This window comes from Apus apus, chromosome 9 (genome assembly GCF_020740795.1).
Source record: "Apus apus isolate bApuApu2 chromosome 9, bApuApu2.pri.cur, whole genome shotgun sequence".
Classification (NCBI taxonomy): Eukaryota; Metazoa; Chordata; class Aves; order Apodiformes; family Apodidae; genus Apus; species Apus apus.
Window position 1 is genome coordinate 10,050,397 of NC_067290.1, and position 24,014 is coordinate 10,074,410.

Sequence of the window (24,014 nt, forward strand, 5' to 3'; positions counted from 1 at the left end):
GAGCTCTTGTGCCAGCCCTGGCCCAGGATGTGCCCCCGCTGCAGCTCCGGGAAAAGGGAACACAGCACTGAGCTGTACAGGGGTGTAGGACCAGTATGAGCCACGACAAGTCATGTTCAATGCCACCATTTATTGTGCACGCTTGCCAGCTCCAGCTCCAAGGCTCACCTGAGCTTCCCAGAGGATTTTCTGTGCTGCAGCCACCCGGAGAGAGACAGCACACAGAAAAACCTTCCTGGCTGGATGCAGCCCCTTTGGAGACATCCCAGGGTGTGTGAGCCAGGAGAGAAGCAGGGCACAGAAATCCCTGTGATGCAGAGGGTTGAGACTGGCTGTGCTTCAGCACTGCCCCCGGCAAAGGCAGACCCGACTGTGTCTTCTCCAGCAGTGCTCAAGTGACAGTTACTAAACCAAATCCTCCTCTGTCTGCTGCTTGTGCTATGAGTGCTGGGACTGGGCTACAACGTTCCATGGCTGCAGGCCCCTGCAGCACACGGATGCCACCTCGGGTTCACCTCCACCTGTGTCCCTGGCAGCCCCCCTGCCCTCCCCAGCCCTGGCTGAGCAGCTGTGCCCCAGCCAGGGTGGTTTATCTCCTGCGCCCCAGACGGGCCATCAGCTCGGCATTGGCGGCCGCCTTGGTCTGCAGCTCCTTCTCTCTGGCCAGGTCAAGCAGCACTTTGAGTACATGGGTGGGGACATCAAGTGAAAGGGACACCTTTCTCACTCTTTTCTCAGGAGCAGGTTTCTTCTTGGCTGAGCTCATCGGCCAGGAAAATGCTTTTCTTGCTGATCCTTCCAGCAGTAGCGGGCTGCCTTTGTCCAGATGAGACCCTTCCCCAGAGCCATGATCTCCCCTCCTCATTCTGGGGAGACTTGGCAGCATTTTGCTAGTGTTGGTGGTTTCCTGCCTCATCAGCTTGCCTCCGTATCCAGCTCTGGGGGCTGGTGGAAGCTGCTCGTGGCTTGGCCCCTTCCAAGCTGTCGTGGGTCCCCCAACGACCACCAGGAAGGTGAGCAGGGTCCTGCAGCTCAGCATGGTGGGGAACATCTGCAGGGAACGTACAGCCAGTGCTGAGCATCATCCCCCCAGCATGCTGCCATAGCCCTGCAGGACCCCCCAGGCAGGACACATCCCCAGTGGGGTGCCACAAGCAGAGCCCCCCACTTCCCATGCCAGCTGGCCATGCCTGGGGGCTTTTGGGGAACCTTCAAACTTTCCACCCTGATTTTAACCTTTTTGCATTGGGAGGGGAGTTTTGGGGAGGTTGAAGAGGATGTGGGAATTAAATCAGCTGGGTGTCCCTGTCCTTTCCTGAAGTCCCCTCCATTTCACATCCTCCAGCCCTTTGCCACCTATGGGAAGGGACATTCTGTCCTGGGTGGGTGGCAGAGTGAGGACTGTGGCCACTCCCCAGCCCAGACCTGCCCTTTGGCCGGGGAAGTGTGACTTGCCCGGGGTTTCAGGGCCAGGCAGGCTTTCCTCCTCCCACGCCTTCCCCAGAGGATGCTGTCCTTTGACAGGGCTGCTGGGCTCTCTGGGACAAAAGCCATCCCACTGGGAGGGACATGAGCCACTTGGCTTAAAATAGACGTCAGGCCAGTGGCAGCAGGGTGACAAGTGCATGACCCTGGCCACACGCACCGAGCTGTGCCGAGCTCAGCATCTTCCTCCACCCTGGTGTGGGGACACCACTGCACAAACCCTGCTGTATGGCCACCTCTCCCCCAATATCAGCCACGCAGAGGGGTTTGCTCAGCTGGAAAGGGAGCAGCAAAATGCATCCAACCTCCTGCAACCCATCTTCAGAGTGAAAACCCTTTGGAAAGTACCGGACTGGGCAGCTGGAGGAGGTTCAACTCACTGGGAAATGGAAATGAAAAACATCCAACCCTCTGCAACCCATTTCCCAGCTAAATCCCCCTTGGAAAGCACCAACAAAGGGTGCAGTCTCACCATTTCCAGTGGATCCTTGTCCCACAGACGTTTAGACGATGCTCCTGGGATGCGGGGACCACGAGCTGGGGGTTAGCCCCACTCCCCTCAGAGCCCTGGTTCTTATCCTGCCCCCAGCTCCACCTCCAACCCACAGAGGGGGTGACGGTGACATGTGGGGGGGGACACACGATGTTATTAATACACTTTGCCTAATAGCAGATGAAATCATCCCAGACCGTGGGTGGGTGTTTGCCCTCTTAGCTCCATCCACTGCATTTGGAGAGGATTCCTGGAACCCAGAGCAGCTCAGGCATAATTATTCCACATCTGACTTGCAAGATGTTTTTTTTTATCCATCTAATTGAGCCTTCCCACTCCTGTCAGCCTTGGGTAGTTACTTAAGGAATGGAGAACATGCACATGCATGTCACTGCTGGCCAGTGTCCATGGCACTGGCAGCGAGCACCAGATCCCTAGCATTGTGCCACTCGAGGCTCCTGGATGTCTCCCAGTGATGGTTTGGTGCTGCTGTCCTGATGGACTCCCTGGCCCTGGCCAGCTGGAGGATGTGTCTGGAGATGTCATCTCCCCACTGTGCCAAGCCCAGAGCACCTCTTCAGCCACGGGTTTGCACACAGCTGAACCAGTTCAAGCAGGACACGATGGGTTTGCAGCTCAGCTGCACCAGCCCAGCCAAGAGGGCACCACTGGTTTGCACGTTCCCTTCACCCAATCTGACTGGGACACCACTGGTTTGCAGCCCACTTGCACCAGTCCAGCCTGGCCCAGCTCCTCTGCCAGCTGTGTTGGGGAGCAAACTGTTGGGTGAGCCCTAGACAGAAGGGCTTTGCCCCAAAGCTCCCCCCTTAGTGACTGTGGGAGCACCTGGGGGCTCCCAGGCTGGGCAGGCACCCACGTGAGATGAGTTGGTGGGTGCTCAGCCTGGAGGACTTGCCAGGCAAGGAGCCAGGGTGTCTGGGCTGGGGCTCAGCCTGCTGGGGGTCTTGACCGCAGGGTGACCCACCCAGTGGCAGGGACAGGAAAGAACACCAGCTCTGTTCCTCCTCCCGGGGACAGCCAGGAATTCACCCCCAGCAGCCAAAATTAACCATGGGTGCTGATTCACCCAGCATGTCACACAGCCCCAAGTGCTGCCACGTCACGGCCTGGACAGGGGGTCATGGCCTGGCTTGTGTCAGCTGGGCACGTGCTGGGCACAGGGATGGGGGGTGAGGACCCCCAGCTGGTGCTGTCAGCAGTGAGCAGCTGGGAAGGCCATCCCAGCTGGGGTGGGCAGGGGGACATGCTGGCTCCAGGTCTGTCCCCAGACATGTCCAGTGCATGCCAAGAAGCAGGGCATCTCCCTGTCAGCACAGCTTTAATATCTCAGCCTCCTCCCACATCAGTCCTCATATACATTCGCTGTATACAGATACACACAGACAGCAGCGGTACATTTGGGTGCCACAAAGCCCACCTGGCAGCCTGCAGCCCCCCAGGTGGTGGGGGGGCACATCCCCACTGGGCCCTGGGGCAGGCAGGGTCTGTGGACCCCCAGGAGCTGGCATTGCTTTCACAAAGCCATGGAGAGCGAGCGTGTGCGAGCAGGAACCTCCTCTAACCTAGCACCATCCTCAGGGTTTCCCCAACAGGCTGGGGGGTGCAAGTGAGCACCCCCAGATTAAAGAGAGATGTGCAGCTGGCAGGCATGTGAGCTGGAGGGCAGCACAGGGAGAAAGCCTCTGCCTCCCCCTCAGGTCTTTGCCAAACCATCGCAGCCACAAAAGGGGAACAAGGTCCCAGTTGAGGTTAAGGTGAAATTTATTCAGATGGAGCTGGTTGCAGGGTTGGTGGTAAGGGAAGTTGTGCAGGGAGGTAGCACCTGGCCCAGGGATGCAGACAGCCTCCCCTGGCAGAGAGTGGGGAGCAGGGTGGATTTTTGGGAATCTGGAGAGGAGGGCAGGGAAAGAATGTTAGATGAAAGGGAAAGAAGGCCCAACCATACCAAGTCCCAGCTCCATTCCTGGGCACAGGGCAAAGACCCACCCTGTTGGCAGCAAATAAGTTAAAAAACAAACTAGGAACAGTCCAGAAAACCTCTGGGTGGGAAAGGGGATTAAAAGCCTTGGAGGGGGTGTGGACTCCCATTTGGTATAAATTTCACCTTAACAGGTAATAAAACTGATATGAAAGGAAAAACCTGTGAGCAGCAAAAAGACACATTAGAAATAGCACCAGGTTCCTGCTGGGAGCTGGTGGGCACTCGGTCCCTGCCCCCATGGGCAGTCCAGCCCCAGCCAGGGGCACAGCTAACCCCCACCGCCAGGCAGTCCTGCCTGCCCAGACACTGCCAGCACCTACACCTTGGGCTGCCCTCCCTCCTTGCTGCTGGAGACACCGGGGGCACCTGCGGAGAGAGGGGAGGCAGCGTCGGAGCCGAGCTGGGGACCAGGCGGGGACGCTGCCGGACCTGCCGGTCCCGGTGGCCCCGTCCCTACCTGCCCCCGGGCGCTGCCCGCAGTGCAGCTCGCACTGCTCCTTGCTGTCGAAGCGGTTGAGGTTGCCCCGGCAGCCGCTGTAGACGAAGGGCCGGCACTCGGTGACTCTTTGGTTGTAGTACCAGCGCAGGGTGTAGCGCTGGCAGTCCCCCTCGTCCAGCGGCAGGATGCAGGGCTCCGCTGCGGGTCGGGGGCGGCGGTCAGGGCAGGCAGGAGCCGCCGCACAGCGGTGGTGGAAGCCGAGGAGGAGAAACCCCGGCAGGGAAGGGCAGGGGATGGCTCCCGGCTGAGTGTGGGCAGGGTTTGGACAGAAGGGGCATCTCGTGCCCTGCCTGAGCACTAGCAGGGAGGGCAGGGACGCTCCCCTGGGCAAACCCCCTCCTGGAGGGGGGCAGCTCCCAGCAAACGCCAAGAAAGGGCTGGGAGGGTGGTGGTGTGGGGACACTATGGTTCCAGCATTCCTTGGAAGGGTACAAGGAAGGGCACTCTGCATGCTGCTGCTGGGGCTCTCCTGCTCTGCTGGGGACTTTGGGACCCCCTTCTGCAGCTCATGTCTAGGAGCAAGGAAAACCTGCCAGGAGCAGCAGGTCCCACTGGCCCAGCAAACCACTCATCACTGCTGGTGGTGGCTTCAGTGAGTGGGGAACAGAGCATGAGGTCGCATGGGGTCTGCAGCACAGTGCTGTGATGGAGACCATGCACCTGCCTGGGTGCCAGCAGGAGGACTGCAAATCCCCAATCTCCCCAGCCAGAGGGCTACAAATCCCAAATCCCACCCCCAGCCAGAGGGCAGAGGGACTCACTGCCAGGCAGGATGCCGAGGCATCACTCCAGCAAGGCCCAGACAGCCCTGCCATCACCCCTAGTGGTTCCATACATTGTGCCAGATGGGCACAGGGAAGCTCACCGCCCATCGCAGACTGCTCCGAGCTGTCCATCTCTGGGACCTCATCGTAGTCTTCCTCCTCATACACACTGTCGTACTCGAGGTCATCGGTGTCAAGCATGACCTGCCTGTCCTCCCCTGGGAGACAGTGCTGGGTGTGAGCAGCCCCCACCTCCCCCTCCATCCCCACCATCCTGCTTCTCCCAGCCCTGGCTCTGCAGACGCCTGCACACACCTGGCACACATCTGCACACACCTGGCACACATGCACCCACAGTCCCTGCTGCCCTGTCCTCTCTCCACTCCTTAATTAAAGCCCTCTGGGACCGGCAGCATAGCCACTGATGGGTTATCCCTTGGTGCCCATGAGCAGAAGGCACAACCCAGGAAAAGGGGGACAACACTCACCCTCCTCTTCTTCATTGTGCGACAACTTGAGCACAGGGACTGCCTGAGCACTTCCAGCAGGGAATGGCTGGGTGGTGAAGAGCCCTGAGAGGGGAAGAACACGATGCAAACATCAGGGAGGAGCTCAGCAAGATGGGGACAGGGAGGCACATGTGTCCAAGGGGCCAGATCTTGTGGGTCCTCAGGGTTCTCCATCACCTGTTCGGCCATGCTCCCTCTCTTGGCGGACACTTCTTACTCCTCCCTGGGCAGAGTGGAGGCTGCTCCTGGTCTGAGCCCCCCAGCCTCCTTGGAAAAAAAACACCCACCTCATCCCAGCCCACCTCTTGTCCCCATCCTTCCATCCCACTCCTCCAGCTCATCCTCCCTTCCAGCAGTCCTTGCCCTTGCAAGCCCTCCTGCCCCAGCTCCAGCACCCAAGCATGGATGGGTGCAGTCCCCATGGTCCCTTCTTGGCCCTGGAAGCATCCAGACCCCATTGTCACCATCCCATGCCAGCTGCCCCTGGCAATTCCTGCTGTACCATTACTTCTGCCACACACCATCCCTCCTCCCTGTGCACAGTCCCACGCTGAAGCTGGCCCTGACTGTGAGGGTCCTGGAGAGCATCTCAGTCGCCTCCAGCTCCCCCCCCAAATCAGCAGCACACCTGGGTGCCAGGCCCCCTTCAACGCCACATGCACAGGGCAGGGGAGGAGGAAGGGAAAGCTGCAACCTGAATGCTCACGTGAATCCAGGCGCTGTGGGAAGTGGCCGCCACAGGCTGCAGGAGAGATAGGGTAGGGGGTCAGGGACAGTGGGGGTCAGCCCCCAGCCCAGGGCAGTGTGGTGGGTGATGCTCACCACAGTGCTGGTTCATCTCCTGCCTGACGAAGGCACGGATCTCCTCCTCCTGCCAGGCATGTGCAGAGGCAACAGACCCATGTCACAGCAGGGGACAGAGCAATTAGAGAGGAGGAAAAACCCTTTCCCCAGGCCCATGTGCCAGAACAGACCCCAGAGGCAGGGGAAGCCCCCTCCACCAGTGGCAGTGTGCCCCATCCCACACTGGTGACCCAAGTGCCATGAGCCCTTGCTGGCTCCCTTTAGGGTCCTTACCGTCAGGCCTGGCTCCCCCTTCTCCCCACGGAGTCCCTGGATGCCAGGACGGCCCTAGGGGCAAGCAGAGGGGAGGTGGGAGGCTGCCCCGGGTGGGGTCTCTTGCCCAGGGACAGGCTCCTGCTCACTCACCTGCTCTCCTCTCTCACCAGGGATGCCAGGAATGCCGGGGGCCCCCGGCACCGACTGTCCTGGGGGGCCTCTCTCCCCCTGCCAAGGACAAGGGCTCAGGGTTGGGCTAGCAGCTACAGAGTCCCTCTGCCCTCCCCAGCACCACAGATGTGCTGCTTTCCCTGTCCCTGCACCTCCAAGATGTGTGCAGGTGGGGTTGGGTGTAGCCCAACTCAATAATAAGGTCCCCAGCACCCCAACCTGGGCAGGGAGACACAAGCTGGCAGGACAGGAACACAGCTTGGACACACCTCCTGAGGCCACCAAACCCTTGCCCACGCTGGTGAAGGGGCCACCTGTGAGGACTCACCTTCTGGCCCTGCATGCCCTCAGGACCTCGGGGGCCAACATTCCCTGGGGGGCCAGGGGGGCCAGGAGTACCATCATTGCCTCGGGGACCAGGGACACCGATAATGCCTGGCATGCCCTGTGGGAGAGCGGAGAGTGAGGCCAGGCCTGTCAGAGACCCTGGCCCCAGAGTGGACACCAAGGGCATCAGCACCAGTGCCTTCTCATAAAGAGTGAGGACTTGTTGTCACTTAGAGTTTAGTGACATAATTTAGAGCAGCGCTGGATGGCTCTTCTAGGAGCACTGGGCTCTGATGTGCTTCAGACCAAGGCTGGATCCTGATAAAAGCAACACAGTGCAATGCATACCATCCCTTTCCAGCCTGCTCACCCGGTCTCCTTTCTCCCCCTGGTCTCCTTTGGCTCCCTGCTGCCCATCGAATCCCCGGTCGCCCTGCAGAGAGGAAGATGCAGGCAGCAGGGGACAGGCAGCAGGGAACAGGCAGCCAGACAGCTAAAGTGCCAGCAGGGCTTTTCCTGGCACAGCCCTGACCTACCTTGGGTCCCATGAGCCCCTCCTTCCCAGGGATGCCCGGTGGTCCTGATAGACCCAGCTCTCCCTGGGGGACAAAGCAGGCATCCTTCAGCCACTGGCCACGTGTCCCCACCCCTCCCCAGCACCATGGCAGTACTTACCTGCTCACCTTTCCTCCCTGGCAGCCCCGAGCGCCCCGGAATGCCTGGCTCTCCCTACATCAAGGCAGGAGGGAGGCAGGGCAGTCAGTCCTGCACCCCTCAATGCTCACCCCAGTACCACAGGCAGAGGAAGGGACCTTGTGCCCCTGCGATGGGGCCAAGCTCCAGCCCCAGCCATCTCCCTGCTCCCGCCAGCTGGCAGAGGGGATCCAAAGGGCCACAGCCCCCAGGCACCATGCGGGCTCCTGTGGCACCCCATGGGCACCCACTCACCTTCTCACCCTTGTCACCATCAAGGCCACAGGCACCTTTCATGCCCCGGTCACCCTGTGAGGATGAGGAGGGGAGTCAGAGCCCCACCAAACCAGTGCAGGTCCTGGCCAGGACAGCACTGGCAGGAAGAGAGGCCAACCAACCTTGGGGCCACGCATGCCCAGGGGTCCCATGTCCCCTTTCTCTCCCCGGGCTCCAGGGATCCCACTGCGGCCGGGCTGGCCCTGCAGGAAAGCACACAGCATGAGGGGGGCTCTCTCCTGCCCAGCTGTGGGGTGGCAGTGGCACCAAGATGTGGCTCCTCACCGGCTCACCAGGCTCTCCTGGCACTCCAACCTCTCCCTGGGGCAGACAAAGGCATTGGTTAGGACAAGCAAGGGGGGGCGGTACCACCAACACCCTACCAGCAATCCCCCAGAGGGTTGTCCAGCTCCTTACCTTCTGCCCACCAGGTCCACGTGCCCCGGGGAAGCCTGTGGAGCCCTTCTCACCTTGCTCGCCTCTTGCCCCCTACAGGCAGAAACCCAGACTGACACAGGGCAGGAGGCAGAGCTCTGGCCATGACACAGCCACGGCATGGCCACGGTGCCAGTTCTTGCAGCCCCCTCTTGCTGTGGTGGCCAAGTACCATGCCAGGGTGCCGCCAAGCACACAGGGGTGCCACCCTGCCCCAGTCCCTCTGTACATTGCCCTGTATGCAGCACAACTGTGGTCCCCAACCCAGCACGCCCCAGCCCCACACGAGCTCCCCCAGCCCTCTACCTTCTCTCCAGGCATGCCTTGCTCCCCTTTGTTCCCCTTGTCCCCTTCCATGCCCTTCAGGCCACGCTCTCCCTGCAAAGGAAGAAACACAGGGAGGGGTCAGGGGATGCAGAGATGCTCCGATGCACCTCCGGGTAGGGAGGACAGATTCCCTGGGGCAGGGACCCAGGGGTCTGTGGGGTGGCTGGGGCAGGCAGGGCCTTGGGGAAGGGGATGCAGGGGAAGGGGATGCAGGGGAAGGGGATGCAGGGGAAGGGGATGCCTATCAGGACAAGAGGGATGATGCAGAGGGGGACAGGGAGAATGGGGGCATCTCTTACCGGCTCCCCCTTGCTGCCCCGTGCTCCAGCAGGACCTTCCACCACCACGGTATCACCCTGCACACCCAGAGGAGAGGATGGGGGGTGAGCAGGGGAGGGTTAGTGCTGCTGCCTTCCCTCCCACTGCCCCCCACCCTGGGGGACTCACCTTGTCTCCTTTGGGCCCTGGAGCCCCAGTGTCTCCCTAAGAAGAAGGGGAGATGGTGAAATGTTGCAAGAATGCACAGCAGGTGTGGGCAGCACCTCCCTGGAGATGCCAGTCCCTGGGGACCTCAGTACCAGGCAGTGCATCGTTCACCCCTCCAGTCTTCCCAGCCCCCGGGTCCCTTACCTTGTCCCCACGCTCTCCCCGGTTCCCAGGCAAACCCTGTGGGACAGAAGAGAGCTGTGGTCAGGGAGGGACCCAGCCAGGGCTGCAGCGGGGGACGGGTGTATTTACCGCCGGCCCACGATCCCCTCCTGGCCCTGGGCGCCCATCTTCACCCTGCGAGAAGAAAGAAACGGGAAAAGGAGGTCAAGGATGGGGGCTCCCCCAGTGTCAGCCCATCCAGCCGACAGGTGTGGCGCTGGCTCCCTGTCCCATCAGGGCTGGCACCATGGGATTTCTCGTCCCGGTGGTGGAGACACAGGAGGCTGCCGTGGGGACACAGGGGTCCCTGAGGGGACACAAGGGGGGCCATGGCAGTACCTACCCTCGGGCCCGGGTCTCCACGCTCGCCTCTGGCTCCCGGCAGCCCAGCCCCTGGGGCACCCTGCCAGGGGAAGGCAAGAGCTTGTCCCTGTCCTGGCTGCCCACTGCTCCTCCCAGCCATGCCATGTCCCCTGTCATGCCAGAGGACACCCCACAGACCCACCCCCCCACCACCCTGGGTACCCAGGATCCCATGTGCCACCACCTAGAGTGGTTTCAGCATCACCCTAGGGGTGGCTGCAGCAGGGACACCCCATGAGGCAAGTGGCCCCACATCCCTCACACTATAGGGCTGCCCTCATCCTACCTTGTCACCCTTCAGGCCAGAGGCCCCTTGTATGCCCTAAAAGAAAGGAGAGGGGTGAGTGAGCCTCGGGTGATGCCAGGTGTCCTGAAAAGCACCCCTGGGGCTCCCATAGCAGCCCCCGTGGAGCCCCCAGCAACGCTCAGCCTCAGAGGCTGGGGCTGGAAAGGTGCAGGATGGGTCCCCATCACCCTGCCTGATCTGGTGGGGGAGCCAGGGCAGAGCCTGCACCCCTGGGGAAGCTGCAGCATCAGAGCCCCATACTCACAGCTGGCCCAGGGGGCCCTGCAGGTCCTGGTGCTCCAGAGGTGCCATCTCTCCCGGGAAAGCCAATCAAACCCTAGCAAAGAAATACTGGTGAGCAGGCAGGGACCACATCTAGGAGTTGGTGGGGCTCACAGAGACCTTGCTGGCACTGCCTGAAGGTCTGGGTTCATTCAGACCAGCATGGGCAAGCACTGGCTGTAGCTTTTACCCTCTCTCCTGGGGGACCTGGAGGGCCAGGCTGTCCATTGTCCCCTCTCAGACCAGGCTGTCCTGGTGTCCCAGCAATGCCTGCTAAGCCTGGGGGTCCTGGTGGTCCTGGCAAGCCAATGTCACCCTGAAGCAGGCAGAAAAAAGATGGGGCCCAGGAAAACAGCCCCAGAGGCATGCTTCTCCCTCACACAGCCAAGCCAGGGCAGCACCCAGGCACTGGGGACTCAGTGAGAGTCAGGATGACACAGGGACAGGGGTTACCTTCAAGCCCGGAGGCCCGTTCTGTCCTGGTGGTCCCTGCACACCAACACCTGGTGATCCCTGTGTAGTGGTAGAGCACACAGCATGTCCCAGGGCTGGCAGGCACGGGGGTGCTGGGGGCACTGTGCCACGCAGAGCAGCCTCACAGGGCTGTGGAGCACCCCTGGGACCAGGGGACACTTACCTTCTCCCCTTTGGCTCCAGAGGATCCCTTGGCTCCCTGTAGAGCAAGTCAGAAGGAAGGGCTGGGTGGTGGGTGGCAAGGGCACAGGTCCTTCCCACTAACAGCATCTCCTGTCCCCAGCGTCCAACCCTTGGCCCCCATGTGCCTCCTACTCACATCTTCCCCAGGATCTCCTGGCTCCCCATATCTTCCTGGCTCCCCCTGGCAGGGGAAAACAAGCAAAAAGCAGAGTTGGGAGATGATATGCAGAGGAAGCCACTGCAGCCGGAACCACCCCACCATGGGCATGAAGATGAGGAGTCCAGGAGCCCCATGGCCCCCTCCCCACCAGCCCCTTCAGGGTAGCACCCACCTTCTCGCCCTTAGGGCCAGGCAAGCCTCTGTCACCCTTGGAGCCCTACCAGGGGGAGAGCAGCATTAGGGGAGGAGGGCGGCCACAGGGCTGGCTTGTCCCCCAGAAGGCACGGAGGAGAAACAGGAGATGAGGTTAAGTGGGGGGACAAGGTTAATAGGGGGGTACAAGGTTAATGGGGGGGGGACAAGGTTAATGGGGCCAACTCACGGGTTCTCCCAGCAGCACACCCTCTGGCAGCGCCGGCTCACCCTGCAGCAACATATGGGTGCTCAGATGTACCCACAGCAGACCCCTGCCCACCCTGGGGGCTTTGACAGCAGCCAAGGGTGGAGGTAGCCCCACCTAACACTATGTCTCCTTACCTTCTCGCCTTTCGCACCAGGAGGACCAGTGACAGCCTAGAACACAGAGGAAAGAGAGGTGGGTGAGCTGGGCTGCACAGGGCTGCTACCCCTCATCCCAGTCTGGGAATGCCAGGGAAGCTCCTGGGAGGTCACTCACCTGCCCTGGGGGTCCAGCATCCCCTGGCTCTCCCTTGGGTCCAGCAGGTCCTGACAGTCCTGGCACACCCTGGCACAAGCAGCACAGCCCTCAGCCTCAGCTGCAGACACCCCAGGCTGAGCCCTACGGGGCTCCCACTGGGACAGGTTTGGGGCAGCAGCAACGTACCATCTTCCCAGGCATCCCTGCCTCGCCGTTCTTCCCTGGCACACCGTCCCTGCCTGGCACACCCGGCTTCCCACTCTCCCCCTGCAGGCAGTAAAAGGGGGGCTGGGGCACAGGGGGTTCCCACAGCCCCCCCAAGCAGCCCTCAGCACCCACACCAATAGCAGCCAGGTCAGGGGGGGTGACACACTCACCACTTGTCCTGGTAGCCCAGGGACACCTGGTGGGCCCTGCAAAGGAGACACGAGCAGAAATCAGGTGGCAGCCTGGGCACAAGGAACAGCCAGAAAGCAGGTTGGGGGTGCTGTAGATACTTACCCCTGGGCCAGGGGGGCCAGGGGGGCCAGGCAGCCCTATACCACCCTGGGGACCAGGCAAGCCCTGCGATGCAAACAGCCAAGTCAGAGAGGGGACCCTGCACTGCCCTGGCACATCTGGGACCTTAGACGCCCCCCAGGATGGTGCGTGGCAGCGGGGTCAGCTGGCTTTTGGGGGACTGGATGGTTTGGGGGGGCCAGGTAGGTGCTCACCCGTATGCCGGAGCCAGGTTCCCCTGGATCACCCTGCAAAGAGAGCACCTGTGTCAGTCCCAGTGCCCTGACCCACCAGCCACCATGGTCACAGCTACGTCCCCATGCCTGCCACAGGGCTGGTCTCCATGGCAATCTGGATCTGGGAGCAAGGCTAACCCAAAACATCCCCTCCCTCCAGCCCAAAACGTCCTGAAATGTGGCCATCCAGCCAGCCCCCAAATCTGGCGAGGCACCACTTTCCTCTGCCAGGTGGGACATGGTTATGGCAATGCCATACCTTGGTTCCAGCTGGGCCCTGGGCCCCTGGTGGGCCAGTGCTGCCCTGCAGGGAAAAAAGAGACATTATGTTGGGGTGATGCTTGCTGGTGGCACAGGCCAGAGAGGGGACAGTGGGGTAGCATGGTCCCAGAACTGCCAGCCCATCTCTGCTCCCTGGAGAGATGCCCACTCCAGCTGTGGAGTGGGCACCACCCCTTGCATGTGGTGCAGGGTGGCTCCTTACCGGAGGTCCTGGGGGTCCCGGGTCTCCCTGGCTGCCCTGAAGGGAGGAAGAGATGAGGTCACTGCAGGGATGGGTTTACCGTGGTGGGTGCATGGGGTGACTCCTGGGAGTGGAGACCCAGACAGTGCCAGTGGCTCAGGTAAGCACCAACACAGAGTGAGGACAAGTCTGGCCAGCTCGTGGAAAGACACCTGGGGCCAAGCACCCACCCAGGCAGCAGGATGGCCCCCACAACTTCACGTAGTGCCTGTAGCCAGGAGCCTCCAATTGTGTGCTGAGGTGAGGGGCTCCAGTGGCATGGGGGGTGCACAGTGACGTGCGGGGAACACAGTGACACAGGGGACACACAGACACCTACCGGGCGTCCCAGCACGCCGGGGAAGCCTGGCAAGCCCTGCAAAGAACCATGTCAGAGATGGCAGGTGAGCAGGAGCCTGCCACCTCCAAACAGCCCTGCCTGCCCCCCAGGGATGTTCCCTGTTCCCAGCATATTTACAAGGGGTGACAAGGAGGCCCCCTGAAACCCTGTGGGTCTTGCGTAGAGCGGAAGGTGGATGAGACATGAAGGTTCCCACTGGTGCTGGTGGTGGCTGGTGTGGGACCACAAGATCTTACCCCATCCCAGCCCACATCCCCCTACCATGTCCCCACTCACCGGCTTTCCCTCAGGGCCAGCCAGCCCCCGCTCACCCGGGAGGCCCTGGAGCAAGAGATGGGGACAGGGTTGGGGTCAGTGCCAGGTCTGGGGCGAGCACCAGGCAGGGACACAGTGTGGGTACTCACCGGGGCGCCGTCCCTGCCCTTCTCACCGGGCTCCCCTCTCTCGCCCCGCAGGCCACCCTCACCCTGCAGCAGGGACAGGCACAGGGTCACAGGACAGGCAGGGATGTTCTCGTTTTCCCCCAGAGCCTGCTGACACCCAAAGAGGGGTGCCCCCAAGCAGTGTCCCTGCCCAGGGCTTTGCTCCATGGGGCTGCCCTATTGGCAGCAGGAGACTTACGACTGCAGACCTTATCTCCTTTGGGTCCCCGCTCGCCCTCAGCTCCTGGATCACCCTGTGTCAGGGAGAAGACAGATGCCATCAGTCCTCATTGCCCTCTGGGGACCCTGACCCTGCCACCGTCCCAGCTCATCACACTGTCCCCAGCTCAGTTGCCTTGGCTGCCCTGCCCCTTTCTGCCCAGCCACACACCTTTGCTCCCTTGGGTCCAGTGGGGCCACGCTCACCTGGCAAGCCCATCAGGCTGCCCTCCACCACATCTGCCTGCGGGCAAGGAGCAGTCAGGGCCAGCACCCAGGGGACCTCAGGATGGTCCCCCAGGAGCACAGCCCTCCCCAAGCCCCCATGCAGGGGGAGAGGACATGGCCATCCATCCCTGCAGGTGCAGGCTCGCACCCCTTGGAGACAGTCTCCAGCAGCAGCCATCACCTACCTTGGGCCCCGGGGGGCCGGGCAAGCCATCCCTGCCCTGGGGGGGGAGAAAAATAAATTAGGCATCAAATGGATCTCAGGACACCAAGGAGCAGAGCCACCCCCTGTAAAGCCAGTCCTGGACCCCTTAAGACATCCCCCTGCCCCATGGAGAGCCACTTTTTCCCCCTTAAAAGTGCACAGCATAGGGGAGACATCCCTGGAGGTGTTCAAGGCGAGGTTGGATGGAGCTTTGAGCAACCTGGTTTACTAGAAGGTGTCCCTGCCCATGCAGAGGAGTTGGAACTAGATGATCTTTAAGGTCCCTTCCAACCCAAACCATTCTGTGATTCTATGATAGAGAAGACCCCAGCTCACCTGCTCGCCTTTGTCACCTTTCTCACCCCGATCACCCTGGGGAAAAAACACAGTGGCTGTCACGGGGCTGTCCCCAGCCCTGGACCAGGTCTCCCATCCCTCACCCCACACACACTCACCTTCTCTCCGGGCCGCCCAGCCTCCCCCAGCTCCCCGGCCCGGCCCGGCACCCCGGGGATCCCCGGCTTGCCAGGCTCCCCCGGCTGCCCGGGCAGCCCCTCGGGACCCCGCTCACCCACAGCGCGGCCCGTGGGGCCCTGGGGGCCAGGGGCACCTGGGTCCCCCTTGTCACCTTTGGGTCCTCGCTCACCAGGGAAGCCTAAGGAGCCCTGCAAAACAAGACACCGTGCTGCCAGAGCCAGCCCTGTGCTGGGGCTGTCAGCCCTCACCGAGCAGCCCAGGGCTCAGCCAGCTCCATGGGCCCCCCGGGCAGGGGGAGCAGGGCAGTGTGTCTGGGCACAGCACTGAGCCTGCTCTGCTCACCTCGCGGCCTGGAGGGCCCCTCTCTCCCGGCTCCCCCCGGCTGCCCTTCTGGCCCCGCAGCCGCTCGGACACCGGCAGAAACGAGTCCGAGCTGCCATCGTAGGCACCCGTGAGCTCCTTCAGGGATGAAACCTGGGAGAGAGGAAAGAACCACCAGTCAGAGATCAGTGGCACACAGCCACAGCAGCACCCAACAGCCGTGCCGACCCGTCCTGGGTCACTTGGGTCTCCCATCGCCTCCCATCTCCCCCCTCTTGCTGCCCTGTGTCAGAAACAGCCCCCAGGCCCACAACTCTGTACCTTGATGCCAAGTGCTTCCAGGCTACGTTCAATGTTCTGCAATAAAAAGACGTTAAAAACAAAGTGGGTGCTGCCCTGCTCCCAACATGGAGACTGTGGAGGGTCCTCCTGGTGTCCCAGCCAGGTAGATTGGGAGAAACTCACCACTGCAGTCCCAGGGTCTCCGCGTGCTCCAGGATTGCCAGGTCGTCCCTAGGTTTGCAGAGAAAGAGGGAATGAAAAGATGTAGAGTGGAGCAGTAGGTGAGCTGAGCAGTGCTGGTGCTGCCCTCCTTAGGTTTCAGAGTTAACACTGCTGGTGCTCCCTGGACAGTGGCTGCTGCTGCCACCACCTCAGCTTGCAGCTAGTCAGGCTCAGTGCTGGGTACTCACCGGCTCCCCTTGCAGTCCAGGCTCCCCTGGGTCCCCCTGAAACACAGCAAAGCATCAAAAGGGGCAGAGCCAGGCTGCCTGGTGCCAACTCCAGGCACCAGGAGTGCCTCCCAACACCAGGGAGCAGCCCCGCCAGCCTGGGGGCAGAGAGTGCCCCCAAAGACTCATCTCCTCTTGGCACAGGGTCCCCCAGACCATTGCCTTGAGTGGGCTTGGGGGCAGGAGCACACCTACCTTTGGTCCAGCCACCCCACGGAGACCTGGTAAACCCTGGAAGATGCAGAGGGGACACAATGGCACCTGTCACCCATGGACATGGGACAGTGCTCCGAGGGAGCTGTAGACAGGGGCTGTGCCCTCCCCTCAGCAGCCCAGGCTCCTGGGTCCAGTGCTGGGTGACACTGTGGGCTCAAGGACTACGCACCTGTCCAGGAGGGCCAACCTGCCCTGGGACACCGGGGAGACCAGGGGGGCCGAGGGGGCCGGGCACACCTCTGTCCCCCTGCTCACCCTTGGGACCGCTGCGGCCCTGCCAAGAGAGCAGTGTCACCCCCAGCACCTGTGTGCACAGGTCTGGCCCTGCTGGGGGCATGTACCCAGCACCCCCGTTTCACCACACAGCTCTGCGGGGAGAGGTTCTCACCTCTCTGCCGGGGGGTCCTGTGTCACCTTTGTCTCCCTAACCAGGAGGGAAAGGAATTAGAGGGATATTACTCCATCCACGCACCCCAAAATGATGCTCCAGGACCCAGGCAGGGAGGAGTCATTGGATGTGTGGGGATCATGCAGGGACCCTGCAGGGCTCAGCTCCTTACCTTTCTCCCATCCTCTCCTGGTGTCCCATCTTCTCCCTGGGGACACAGGCTGCCAGTCAGTGCCCAACTCGACCGCCCCGCCACAGGCACCACATGGGATGGGGACAGGCACCAGGGGCACAGCTCAGAGTGTGGGGGTTCTTTGCCACATCCCCCCCCTTGCCTTTGGGTTGCACTGGGATCACCAGCCCCCAGGACCCCTGGAGGAGCCCCAGAGCCAAGCCCCACTCCCCCTACTCACATTCTTGCCGCTGAGGCCAGGTTTGCCGTCATTGCCAGGTTTGCCCTGGGAGGAAGCAGAGGCAGTGACAGATCCTATTGGTGCTCCATCCAGCACAGAGACCCCCAGAGGTCCCCAGGCCCCACTGCAGCCCCATGGCACAGGGGAGGGGGAGCTGTGCACTGGGTGAGCCCCAGCAGACTGACCCGGCTGGGACCAGCTGCAGAGGACACAGGGCAGGATGTGTCCCCAGGACACAGGGTAGCTGGTACTCACAGGGATGCCAGGGGGTCCCAGGGGGCCCACAGGGCCAGGCAGTCCCTGCTCCCCACGTAGCCCAGGAATGCCCTGCAGGGGAAAGAGATGGTGGGAGCACAGGGCAGCAGGGCACCCATCCAATTCTGGGAGAAGGGAGTGTGACAGAAGGATGGCACCCTGCTGGGGACAGGGCATGGTCCTGCCCTGGGCCAAGAAGCACAGGACAGAATGTTGGTCCCTTGCACACACAGTGGCCCCAGCAGGAGCACAACACAAACCTGCCCTTTCCAGAGGTACTTACATCCCGGCCAGGGTCCCCCTGCTTCCCTGGGTCCCCCTGCAGACAAGGAAAAGGTGAGGGCAGGGACAGTCCCACCCTCAGGGACTCCCTGCCACAGGCCCCCCATGAGCATCCCCAGCCTGGAGCAGAGGGTGTCCAGGGGAGCAGCTCCTTCTGCCCCATTGCCCTTCTGTCCCACAGCCCCCACCCACAGTGCCTGGGGGCAGCTGTGCCCTCCACTCTGGACCACACTCACCCGCAGCCCAGAAGGACCTGGGGGCCCAGATTTGCCTTCCAGCCCATTGCGTCCATCCAGCCCTGGTGGGCCACGGTCCCCCTGTAAGGAAGAAGGGCAGGAGGGCTGGAGCCATGGGGCAGACAGGGGTGCTGAAGGACAGCCCCCAGCCTGCAGCCCCCTCACCTTCTCTCCTGGCAGGCCTCGGTCCCCGGGGTCACCCTGCAGGGTGGGAAGAGGAGTGAGTCTTGTGCCCCCTGAACGGGAGCCAAGCAGGGCAGGGACCCCTCACTCAGACCCCCGTGGGGAATGTGGCACTCACCCGTGCACCAGGGGGGCCACGAGGACCCTCCACACCCTGCAAGAGAGAGACACGCTCAGAGCGGGCCATGGGGGGAGAGGAGGGGGTCCTGGATTGCTTGCCCACTGCCCTCCCCCACCGCAGGACCTCCAGCTCTGCTGCAGAACATGGCCCATCTTGCTGTCCCACCACCTCCCGCACCAGAGACCCAGCACCTACCCTCTCTCCGGGCAGGCCAGGGGAGCCAGCATCACCCCGGCTGCCCTTCATGCCATCCTCACCAGGGTCCCCAGGGTCCCCCTGCCAGGGAAGGGCACTGTGGTTAGAGGGTACTGCCACAAACCCTGTGCTGAGTCCATGCCAGAGCCCACACTGAGACCTCTGCTTATGATGCATAGTTTAAGGGCAGGATAAGAGCAAAAGTCTCAAAATACAGGCACAGGTTTTAAAAAGAGGTTGCTGGGCTCCACGCAGCTCCCAGGTGGCCAGATAGCTATTAGGAACATACTTATCAGGAAGAAATTCTTTCCTGTGAGTGTAGTGAGATGCTGGAACAGGTTTGCCCAGAGAAGCTGTGGATGCCCCCTCCCTGGAGGTGTTCAAGGCCAGGTAGGATGGGGCTTTGAGCAACCTGGTCTAGTGGGAGGTGTCCCTGCCCGTGCAGGGGGGTTGGAACTAGTTGATCTTTACAGTCCCTTCCAACCCAAACCATTCTGTGATTCTATGACAGCAGCTGCAGAAGAAAGGCAATGAGAAGCTCTGCTGAGCCAGGAGCTAGCTGATCCATGGCCAGCGACCATGATGCCACTGAGCACAGAGCACAGCCTGTGGCAAAAACTGCCCCCAGCCTGAGCTGGCTCATAAAAGCAGAACACCTCTTGCTGAGGTGCTGCTGTGGGATCCCAGCAGGGCAGGGGAGCCAGGAGCACTCTGGCTCCTTCGAGGACCTTATCCCCACAGAGACCTCCTACCCTGGCACTGTCCTCCTGGCACTGGGCAGGACCATCAGCCCATGTGTCTCCCAGATCCCATGTGCCCCCCAAGTCCCACATGGCTGTCAGCCACAGTGCACATCAGCTTCATGTGGCAGAGGCTGTTTTGGGCAGGGAGGGTCCCAGTGCAGAGGCAGAACCCAGCAGAGGACAGCACAGGTCAACCCCACCACCAGCATGCCAGGGACCCACTTGTTACCTTCTCACCCTTCTCCCCTGCTCCTCCAAGCCCCATGTCAACCTGTGGGGTGGAGAGGGTCTGTCAGAGCACATGGGGCTGGGCACCAGCCCATGGCAGGGAGAGGGGAGGGGGAAGAGCTTACGGTTCGTCCTGGGGGTCCAGGAAGCCCCTGAAAGAAAGATGAGGGAAGTGGGTTAAGGGGAGCTGGCGTGGCCCTGGGGAAGGGAGGGCTGCCTCCAGGGTGGGGGACAGGCACGTGGCCCCATGTCACTCACCGGCTCCCCACGGTCACCCTTGCTGCCTGGTGCTCCAGGGCTGCCCTGCAGAAGAGAAGGATGGGGTGAGGGGAGGAGAGGATGTGGGACCCATGGAACGAAGGGGAGGCAAGGGACAATGGGATGTGTGGTTTCTGGATGCCCACGGGGTCGTGGGAACACAAGAGGTGGTACTCACATTCCTGCCTTCAGGACCTGGGTCCCCTGAGTCACCCTTCTCCCCGGGGGGGCCACGGTAGCCAGGGAGGCCCTGGGTGGGGGCAGAGGGAGCATCCACATTAGTGGAGCCACCGCAAGGCCATCGGGCATCTCACCCAACCCAGGGTGCCCACCAGCCCTGCACTTACCCGGGGACCTCTGTCTCCGGGTTTGCCAGGTGGACCTGCTTCACCCTGTGGGGAGAGAAGGGGTGAGTGGGGTCCAGGGGGGAGGAGGGCAGTGGTCCCAGTGGGTCCCCACTTACCGGGGTGCCTTCGTCACCCTTCTCTCCACGCTCTCCCTGCAGCACAGGTCAGCGGGCACCGGCCATGGGGAGAAAAGCACAAGTCACTGGCATCGCCCTGCTCCCTGCCAGCCCCCTGCCTCCTCAGGGCCATGGAGCCCCTCAGCCCCCAGTCCCACGACTCCCCTCACCCCACGATACCTCCTTGCCACGCAGCCCAGTCTGCCCCGGGGTGCCCACTCGGCCTGGCTCGCCCTTCTCCCCTGGCTCTCCCGGGTCACCCTAGGCAAGGGGGAAGGGCAGTGTCAGGAGAGTGCAGGGGCTGCTGAGGGGAGAAGGGGCTCTGCACAGCACCCTCTGCTCCCTGGAGCAGCATGATGGCACAGCCTGCAGGGACAGCCCATCCAGAGCCTGGATGGAAGGATGGACAGACAGATGGACACAGGGGCAATGCCTCCTGCAGTGATGTTACCTTTGGGCCGCTCCTTCCCGTGAGGCCAACGATACCCTGGTTGTTGGAGAGGGAAAGCACATGTCACTGGGGACTGGGGTGGCCTCGTGCCAGTGGAGGGACTGGGGCCATGAGCCCATGTGCCCAGAGCAGAGCCCAGCCAGCCCCAGCCCCTGGGGTGCACCCAGACTCACCCGATCGCCCTGCTCGCCTTTGGGGCCAGCTGGCCCTGGGATGCTCAGTCCAGGGACACCCTAGACATGAAGGGATGCAGCTTGGAGCAATGGCACAGGCACCATAAGTCTCGGGGCTGTACTGTGCCTCCTGTGCCTCCCATCCCCAGGCAGTACTCACGCGGGCACCTTTATCTCCTACATCACCCTTGGGGCCAGGAGGTCCTTCTGGTCCTGGGAAGCCTCTGTCACCCTTGAGCAGATGAAATGGCACCATCAGCCCCCCTAAACCACTTCCCTTCCCCCCACTAAAGTTGGGGACAGGCAGGCTTGGGGACCAGCAGAGACATCCGCCCTGGTGGATGCCCAGCTGTGCAATCCCCCTCCCCGGATCATAGCCATGCCCAGGGGGGCCATTGCAGGGCCAGGAGGTACATCTGGGGCAGGGTTACCTTCTCTCCGACACCGTTCACAATGGGAGCCTGGGAGAGAAGCAGAGGGGACCATGCTGGGTGCTGCCCGTGGCTCCCTGTCCCAGGGCTAGGGCAGACAGAGGTGGATGCACTGGGCAGCATCACTTACCGGCTTGCCTGGTGCTCCTGGTTCACCCTGTGGAGAGATGGGTGTCATTGCCACCCCCTTTCCTGGCAGCCCCTCACCTCCCCACCAGGACCCTGCTTCACCCTCACCTTTTCGCCCCGGGGGCCAGCTGGTCCTGGAGCTCCCTGTGGAGAGAGGAGACCTCAGGGGCTGGAAGTGCCTGTGGATGCACACAGGGCATGGCAGTCCCCTGTTCCTGAGGTGCTGGCTCTGCAGCACCACAGCTTCTGTCCTCACTCACCTCTCTGCCCGATGGCCCCGGGCGCCCTGCAGCTCCTGCTTCACCCTGCAGGAGGGGAGGAAGAGAAAGGTGTCAGAGACATCTCCCACAGTGCTAGGGTGGCTGCTCCAGGGCAAGGCAGCCCTTGCTCCAGCACAGGTGTGGCTGTCCCAGCCCACTCACCTTCTCGCCCTCAGGGCCAGGCATGCCACGGTCCCCCTGCCGAGTAGAGCAGAGGAGGGTTTCAGGAGCCTTCATCCCTCCACAGCACCCTCAGCCCACATGCTGCCCCACAGCCCTTCAGAGCCTGGGCCCAAAGCCCATCCAGGACCACAGAGCTCTGACAGTGACCCCCAGGGAAGCAGGGACACCAGGACCTGCCAATGCTGTCAAATGGCATGGTCCTGCTCTGGAGCCATCTCACCTTCTCGCCCATCTCTCCCAGCTCGCCTGGCGTCCCACGGTCTCCCTGGCACAGGAAGATGGGGTCAGGGGCAGTACGGGTCCTGCTGTGGCTCCCAGACCCCTTTTCTCCCCACCAAAGGCAAGGTAAGAGTATCCCTGAACCACTCACCTTCCTTCCCTGCTCCCCTGGTAGTCCTCGAGGACCCTGAAAAGGAGAATAGAGATGTCGTGTCCAGCATGGCATGGCAAGCACCCAGGTTTGCCAGAGCAGGAACCCTCCAGGGTGCCATCAGTGCTCATCTCAACAGCAAGGCAGACTCCTGCCCTCCTTACTGCCTCTTGGAAAACTCACCCGGTCTCCTGGGTCCCCGGGACGGCCAGGTGGCCCTGGGAAACCTTCTTTGCTATCACCCTGGGGATTAGGAAAGGTGACAGCTGTGCTGGTGAGGTGGGGATGCCCATGAGATGGGGACAGGCATCCCTGCTGCAGAGCAGTACGGGGTCCAGCCCCAGGGCAGAGCATCTCCACCATCCTCTTACCTTCTCTCCCTTCAGGCCTGGGGGTCCAGCAGGTCCCCGAGGCCCAGGGTCCCCAGGCAGGCCCTGCAAGAGAGCACAGCTCAGTCCCTGAAATTGCAGCTCAGCCCTGGGGACACATGGCAACTGCAGCCCTTCTCCCCTCTGCCATCCCCTCTGGCCCAGGGGCTGAACTCACCGGTGGGCCAGGCTCCCCTCGAGGCACTGCTCCATCCACCAGTCCAGGGGGGCCCTGCAGAGACAGGTGTTAGCTCCTGCATAATGGCCCTGGGGGGCTCAGTCCTTCCCAGCATCCTGGGGGGGCTGCAGTACCCACAGGCACCTACTGGACCCTTATCCCAGAGGATAGAGGAGACAGGGAAATGCAGAGCCACTCACCCTCTCCCCTCGGTCACCTTTTTCCCCCTGCAAGAGCAAAAAAAAAACCCAACAGGTTAAGGGCAGGTCTGCACTCTCCATGTGCCCCTTTGAATGGAAAGGGGCTGTGCTGGATGAACCCATGTTCAGTGATATCAGGATATGTGCATGCCATGTACCTCTTCCCACGCTGACCAGTACCAGCAACAGCTCAGGAACGTGTATGTGTGCACTGGGCACAGTGGGAGGGGACAACAGCTGGTGGGGACAACAGCCCACGAGCGGGACCCAGAGCATCGCGTGAGAGAGCAGCTCCAAGCTGCTGCCTGTCCCTCAGTCTGTCTGTGCACGTGTTCCCCCAGCTGTCCCCATGCAGCATCAGAGGGGACATACCTTCACAAACTCTCCTGGAGGTCCTGGTGGCCCCATGGGACCGGGGGGGCCTGCATCTCCAAAAGGTCCCCGTGGGCCAGGAGTCCCAGGGATGCCGGGGCTGCCCTGGAGGACAGAGACGCTCTGTCAGCTGGGGCTGTGGCACAGGCTGGGGGTGCTGGTGGAGACCCACAGGCATCACGACCCTCAGACCTACCGGCACACCTGGCTCCCCTTTCCTGCCTGGAATTCCCTGTTCTCCATCTATGATCACCCTGGGCTCTCCCTGAATGAGGAGAGGGAGGAAAAATCAGTATCCTCACGTGCCCTGTTGTGTCCCCATTGCAGGATGGGGTCTACGGAGCCACTGTGAGGCCAGGGGTATGGCAGGGAGACAGGGAGACAGGGAGACCCTGGGATCACCCAGAGGCAGAGTGCCAGAAGGTGCCAGGGGCTGTGATGTGGCCATTGGGGTCCTTGCAGCTCCCCAGGAACACCCGTGGGACAGCCCCATGCCCATCACCTACCGGCTCGCCCTTCTCCCCCTTTGGGCCAGAAAGCCCTGTCTGTCCTTGTGGCCCCTGGGAAAAAAAGATGAGAGTGAGGGGGGTACAGGAGGGGAATGGAACTAGGGAGGGATGGGGC

The 24,014-nt window shown here is 62.1% G+C and overlaps 1 protein-coding gene across 1 annotated transcript in view; it reads right to left on the reverse strand.

Moving 5' to 3' along the window:
* Nucleotides 1-4,296: 4,296 nt before the first annotated feature.
* COL7A1 (collagen type VII alpha 1 chain) overlaps nucleotides 4,297-24,014 on the reverse strand; it is a 28,696-nt gene continuing 8,978 nt past the window's right edge. Inside the window, exons 31-112 of the mRNA XM_051627865.1 lie at nucleotides 23,897-23,950; nucleotides 23,587-23,655; nucleotides 23,391-23,495; nucleotides 23,019-23,045; nucleotides 22,819-22,872; nucleotides 22,644-22,706; nucleotides 22,456-22,515; nucleotides 22,273-22,308; nucleotides 22,123-22,167; nucleotides 21,882-21,917; nucleotides 21,720-21,764; nucleotides 21,568-21,603; nucleotides 21,461-21,487; nucleotides 21,331-21,360; nucleotides 20,900-20,959; nucleotides 20,727-20,762; nucleotides 20,456-20,536; nucleotides 20,276-20,311; nucleotides 20,160-20,204; nucleotides 19,991-20,062; nucleotides 19,813-19,857; nucleotides 19,680-19,706; nucleotides 19,556-19,597; nucleotides 18,584-18,664; nucleotides 18,386-18,421; nucleotides 18,250-18,285; nucleotides 18,085-18,165; nucleotides 17,850-17,885; nucleotides 17,567-17,638; nucleotides 17,312-17,356; nucleotides 17,071-17,106; nucleotides 16,899-16,934; nucleotides 16,680-16,784; nucleotides 16,490-16,525; nucleotides 16,256-16,291; nucleotides 16,029-16,076; nucleotides 15,885-15,920; nucleotides 15,585-15,716; nucleotides 15,221-15,430; nucleotides 15,102-15,137; nucleotides 14,742-14,781; nucleotides 14,505-14,572; nucleotides 14,323-14,367; nucleotides 14,096-14,158; nucleotides 13,953-14,012; nucleotides 13,671-13,706; nucleotides 13,088-13,132; nucleotides 12,808-12,840; nucleotides 12,596-12,658; nucleotides 12,472-12,507; nucleotides 12,281-12,361; nucleotides 12,113-12,181; nucleotides 11,974-12,009; nucleotides 11,819-11,860; nucleotides 11,609-11,653; nucleotides 11,413-11,457; nucleotides 11,257-11,292; nucleotides 11,073-11,132; nucleotides 10,810-10,935; nucleotides 10,338-10,373; nucleotides 10,032-10,091; nucleotides 9,779-9,823; nucleotides 9,671-9,706; nucleotides 9,488-9,523; nucleotides 9,340-9,396; nucleotides 9,020-9,091; nucleotides 8,696-8,767; nucleotides 8,564-8,599; nucleotides 8,401-8,481; nucleotides 8,258-8,311; nucleotides 7,985-8,038; nucleotides 7,846-7,908; nucleotides 7,680-7,742; nucleotides 7,311-7,427; nucleotides 6,962-7,039; nucleotides 6,830-6,883; nucleotides 6,575-6,623; nucleotides 6,459-6,494; nucleotides 5,732-5,815; nucleotides 5,345-5,461; nucleotides 4,438-4,617; nucleotides 4,297-4,346 (exon numbers count right to left, since the gene is read on the reverse strand). Coding sequence (XP_051483825.1) covers nucleotides 4,297-4,346; nucleotides 4,438-4,617; nucleotides 5,345-5,461; nucleotides 5,732-5,815; nucleotides 6,459-6,494; nucleotides 6,575-6,623; nucleotides 6,830-6,883; nucleotides 6,962-7,039; nucleotides 7,311-7,427; nucleotides 7,680-7,742; nucleotides 7,846-7,908; nucleotides 7,985-8,038; nucleotides 8,258-8,311; nucleotides 8,401-8,481; nucleotides 8,564-8,599; nucleotides 8,696-8,767; nucleotides 9,020-9,091; nucleotides 9,340-9,396; nucleotides 9,488-9,523; nucleotides 9,671-9,706; nucleotides 9,779-9,823; nucleotides 10,032-10,091; nucleotides 10,338-10,373; nucleotides 10,810-10,935; nucleotides 11,073-11,132; nucleotides 11,257-11,292; nucleotides 11,413-11,457; nucleotides 11,609-11,653; nucleotides 11,819-11,860; nucleotides 11,974-12,009; nucleotides 12,113-12,181; nucleotides 12,281-12,361; nucleotides 12,472-12,507; nucleotides 12,596-12,658; nucleotides 12,808-12,840; nucleotides 13,088-13,132; nucleotides 13,671-13,706; nucleotides 13,953-14,012; nucleotides 14,096-14,158; nucleotides 14,323-14,367; nucleotides 14,505-14,572; nucleotides 14,742-14,781; nucleotides 15,102-15,137; nucleotides 15,221-15,430; nucleotides 15,585-15,716; nucleotides 15,885-15,920; nucleotides 16,029-16,076; nucleotides 16,256-16,291; nucleotides 16,490-16,525; nucleotides 16,680-16,784; nucleotides 16,899-16,934; nucleotides 17,071-17,106; nucleotides 17,312-17,356; nucleotides 17,567-17,638; nucleotides 17,850-17,885; nucleotides 18,085-18,165; nucleotides 18,250-18,285; nucleotides 18,386-18,421; nucleotides 18,584-18,664; nucleotides 19,556-19,597; nucleotides 19,680-19,706; nucleotides 19,813-19,857; nucleotides 19,991-20,062; nucleotides 20,160-20,204; nucleotides 20,276-20,311; nucleotides 20,456-20,536; nucleotides 20,727-20,762; nucleotides 20,900-20,959; nucleotides 21,331-21,360; nucleotides 21,461-21,487; nucleotides 21,568-21,603; nucleotides 21,720-21,764; nucleotides 21,882-21,917; nucleotides 22,123-22,167; nucleotides 22,273-22,308; nucleotides 22,456-22,515; nucleotides 22,644-22,706; nucleotides 22,819-22,872; nucleotides 23,019-23,045; nucleotides 23,391-23,495; nucleotides 23,587-23,655; nucleotides 23,897-23,950 — 4,788 coding nt within the window. The remainder of the gene's footprint in view (nucleotides 4,347-4,437; nucleotides 4,618-5,344; nucleotides 5,462-5,731; nucleotides 5,816-6,458; nucleotides 6,495-6,574; nucleotides 6,624-6,829; nucleotides 6,884-6,961; nucleotides 7,040-7,310; nucleotides 7,428-7,679; nucleotides 7,743-7,845; nucleotides 7,909-7,984; nucleotides 8,039-8,257; nucleotides 8,312-8,400; nucleotides 8,482-8,563; nucleotides 8,600-8,695; nucleotides 8,768-9,019; nucleotides 9,092-9,339; nucleotides 9,397-9,487; nucleotides 9,524-9,670; nucleotides 9,707-9,778; nucleotides 9,824-10,031; nucleotides 10,092-10,337; nucleotides 10,374-10,809; nucleotides 10,936-11,072; nucleotides 11,133-11,256; nucleotides 11,293-11,412; nucleotides 11,458-11,608; nucleotides 11,654-11,818; nucleotides 11,861-11,973; nucleotides 12,010-12,112; nucleotides 12,182-12,280; nucleotides 12,362-12,471; nucleotides 12,508-12,595; nucleotides 12,659-12,807; nucleotides 12,841-13,087; nucleotides 13,133-13,670; nucleotides 13,707-13,952; nucleotides 14,013-14,095; nucleotides 14,159-14,322; nucleotides 14,368-14,504; nucleotides 14,573-14,741; nucleotides 14,782-15,101; nucleotides 15,138-15,220; nucleotides 15,431-15,584; nucleotides 15,717-15,884; nucleotides 15,921-16,028; nucleotides 16,077-16,255; nucleotides 16,292-16,489; nucleotides 16,526-16,679; nucleotides 16,785-16,898; nucleotides 16,935-17,070; nucleotides 17,107-17,311; nucleotides 17,357-17,566; nucleotides 17,639-17,849; nucleotides 17,886-18,084; nucleotides 18,166-18,249; nucleotides 18,286-18,385; nucleotides 18,422-18,583; nucleotides 18,665-19,555; nucleotides 19,598-19,679; nucleotides 19,707-19,812; nucleotides 19,858-19,990; nucleotides 20,063-20,159; nucleotides 20,205-20,275; nucleotides 20,312-20,455; nucleotides 20,537-20,726; nucleotides 20,763-20,899; nucleotides 20,960-21,330; nucleotides 21,361-21,460; nucleotides 21,488-21,567; nucleotides 21,604-21,719; nucleotides 21,765-21,881; nucleotides 21,918-22,122; nucleotides 22,168-22,272; nucleotides 22,309-22,455; nucleotides 22,516-22,643; nucleotides 22,707-22,818; nucleotides 22,873-23,018; nucleotides 23,046-23,390; nucleotides 23,496-23,586; nucleotides 23,656-23,896; nucleotides 23,951-24,014) is intronic.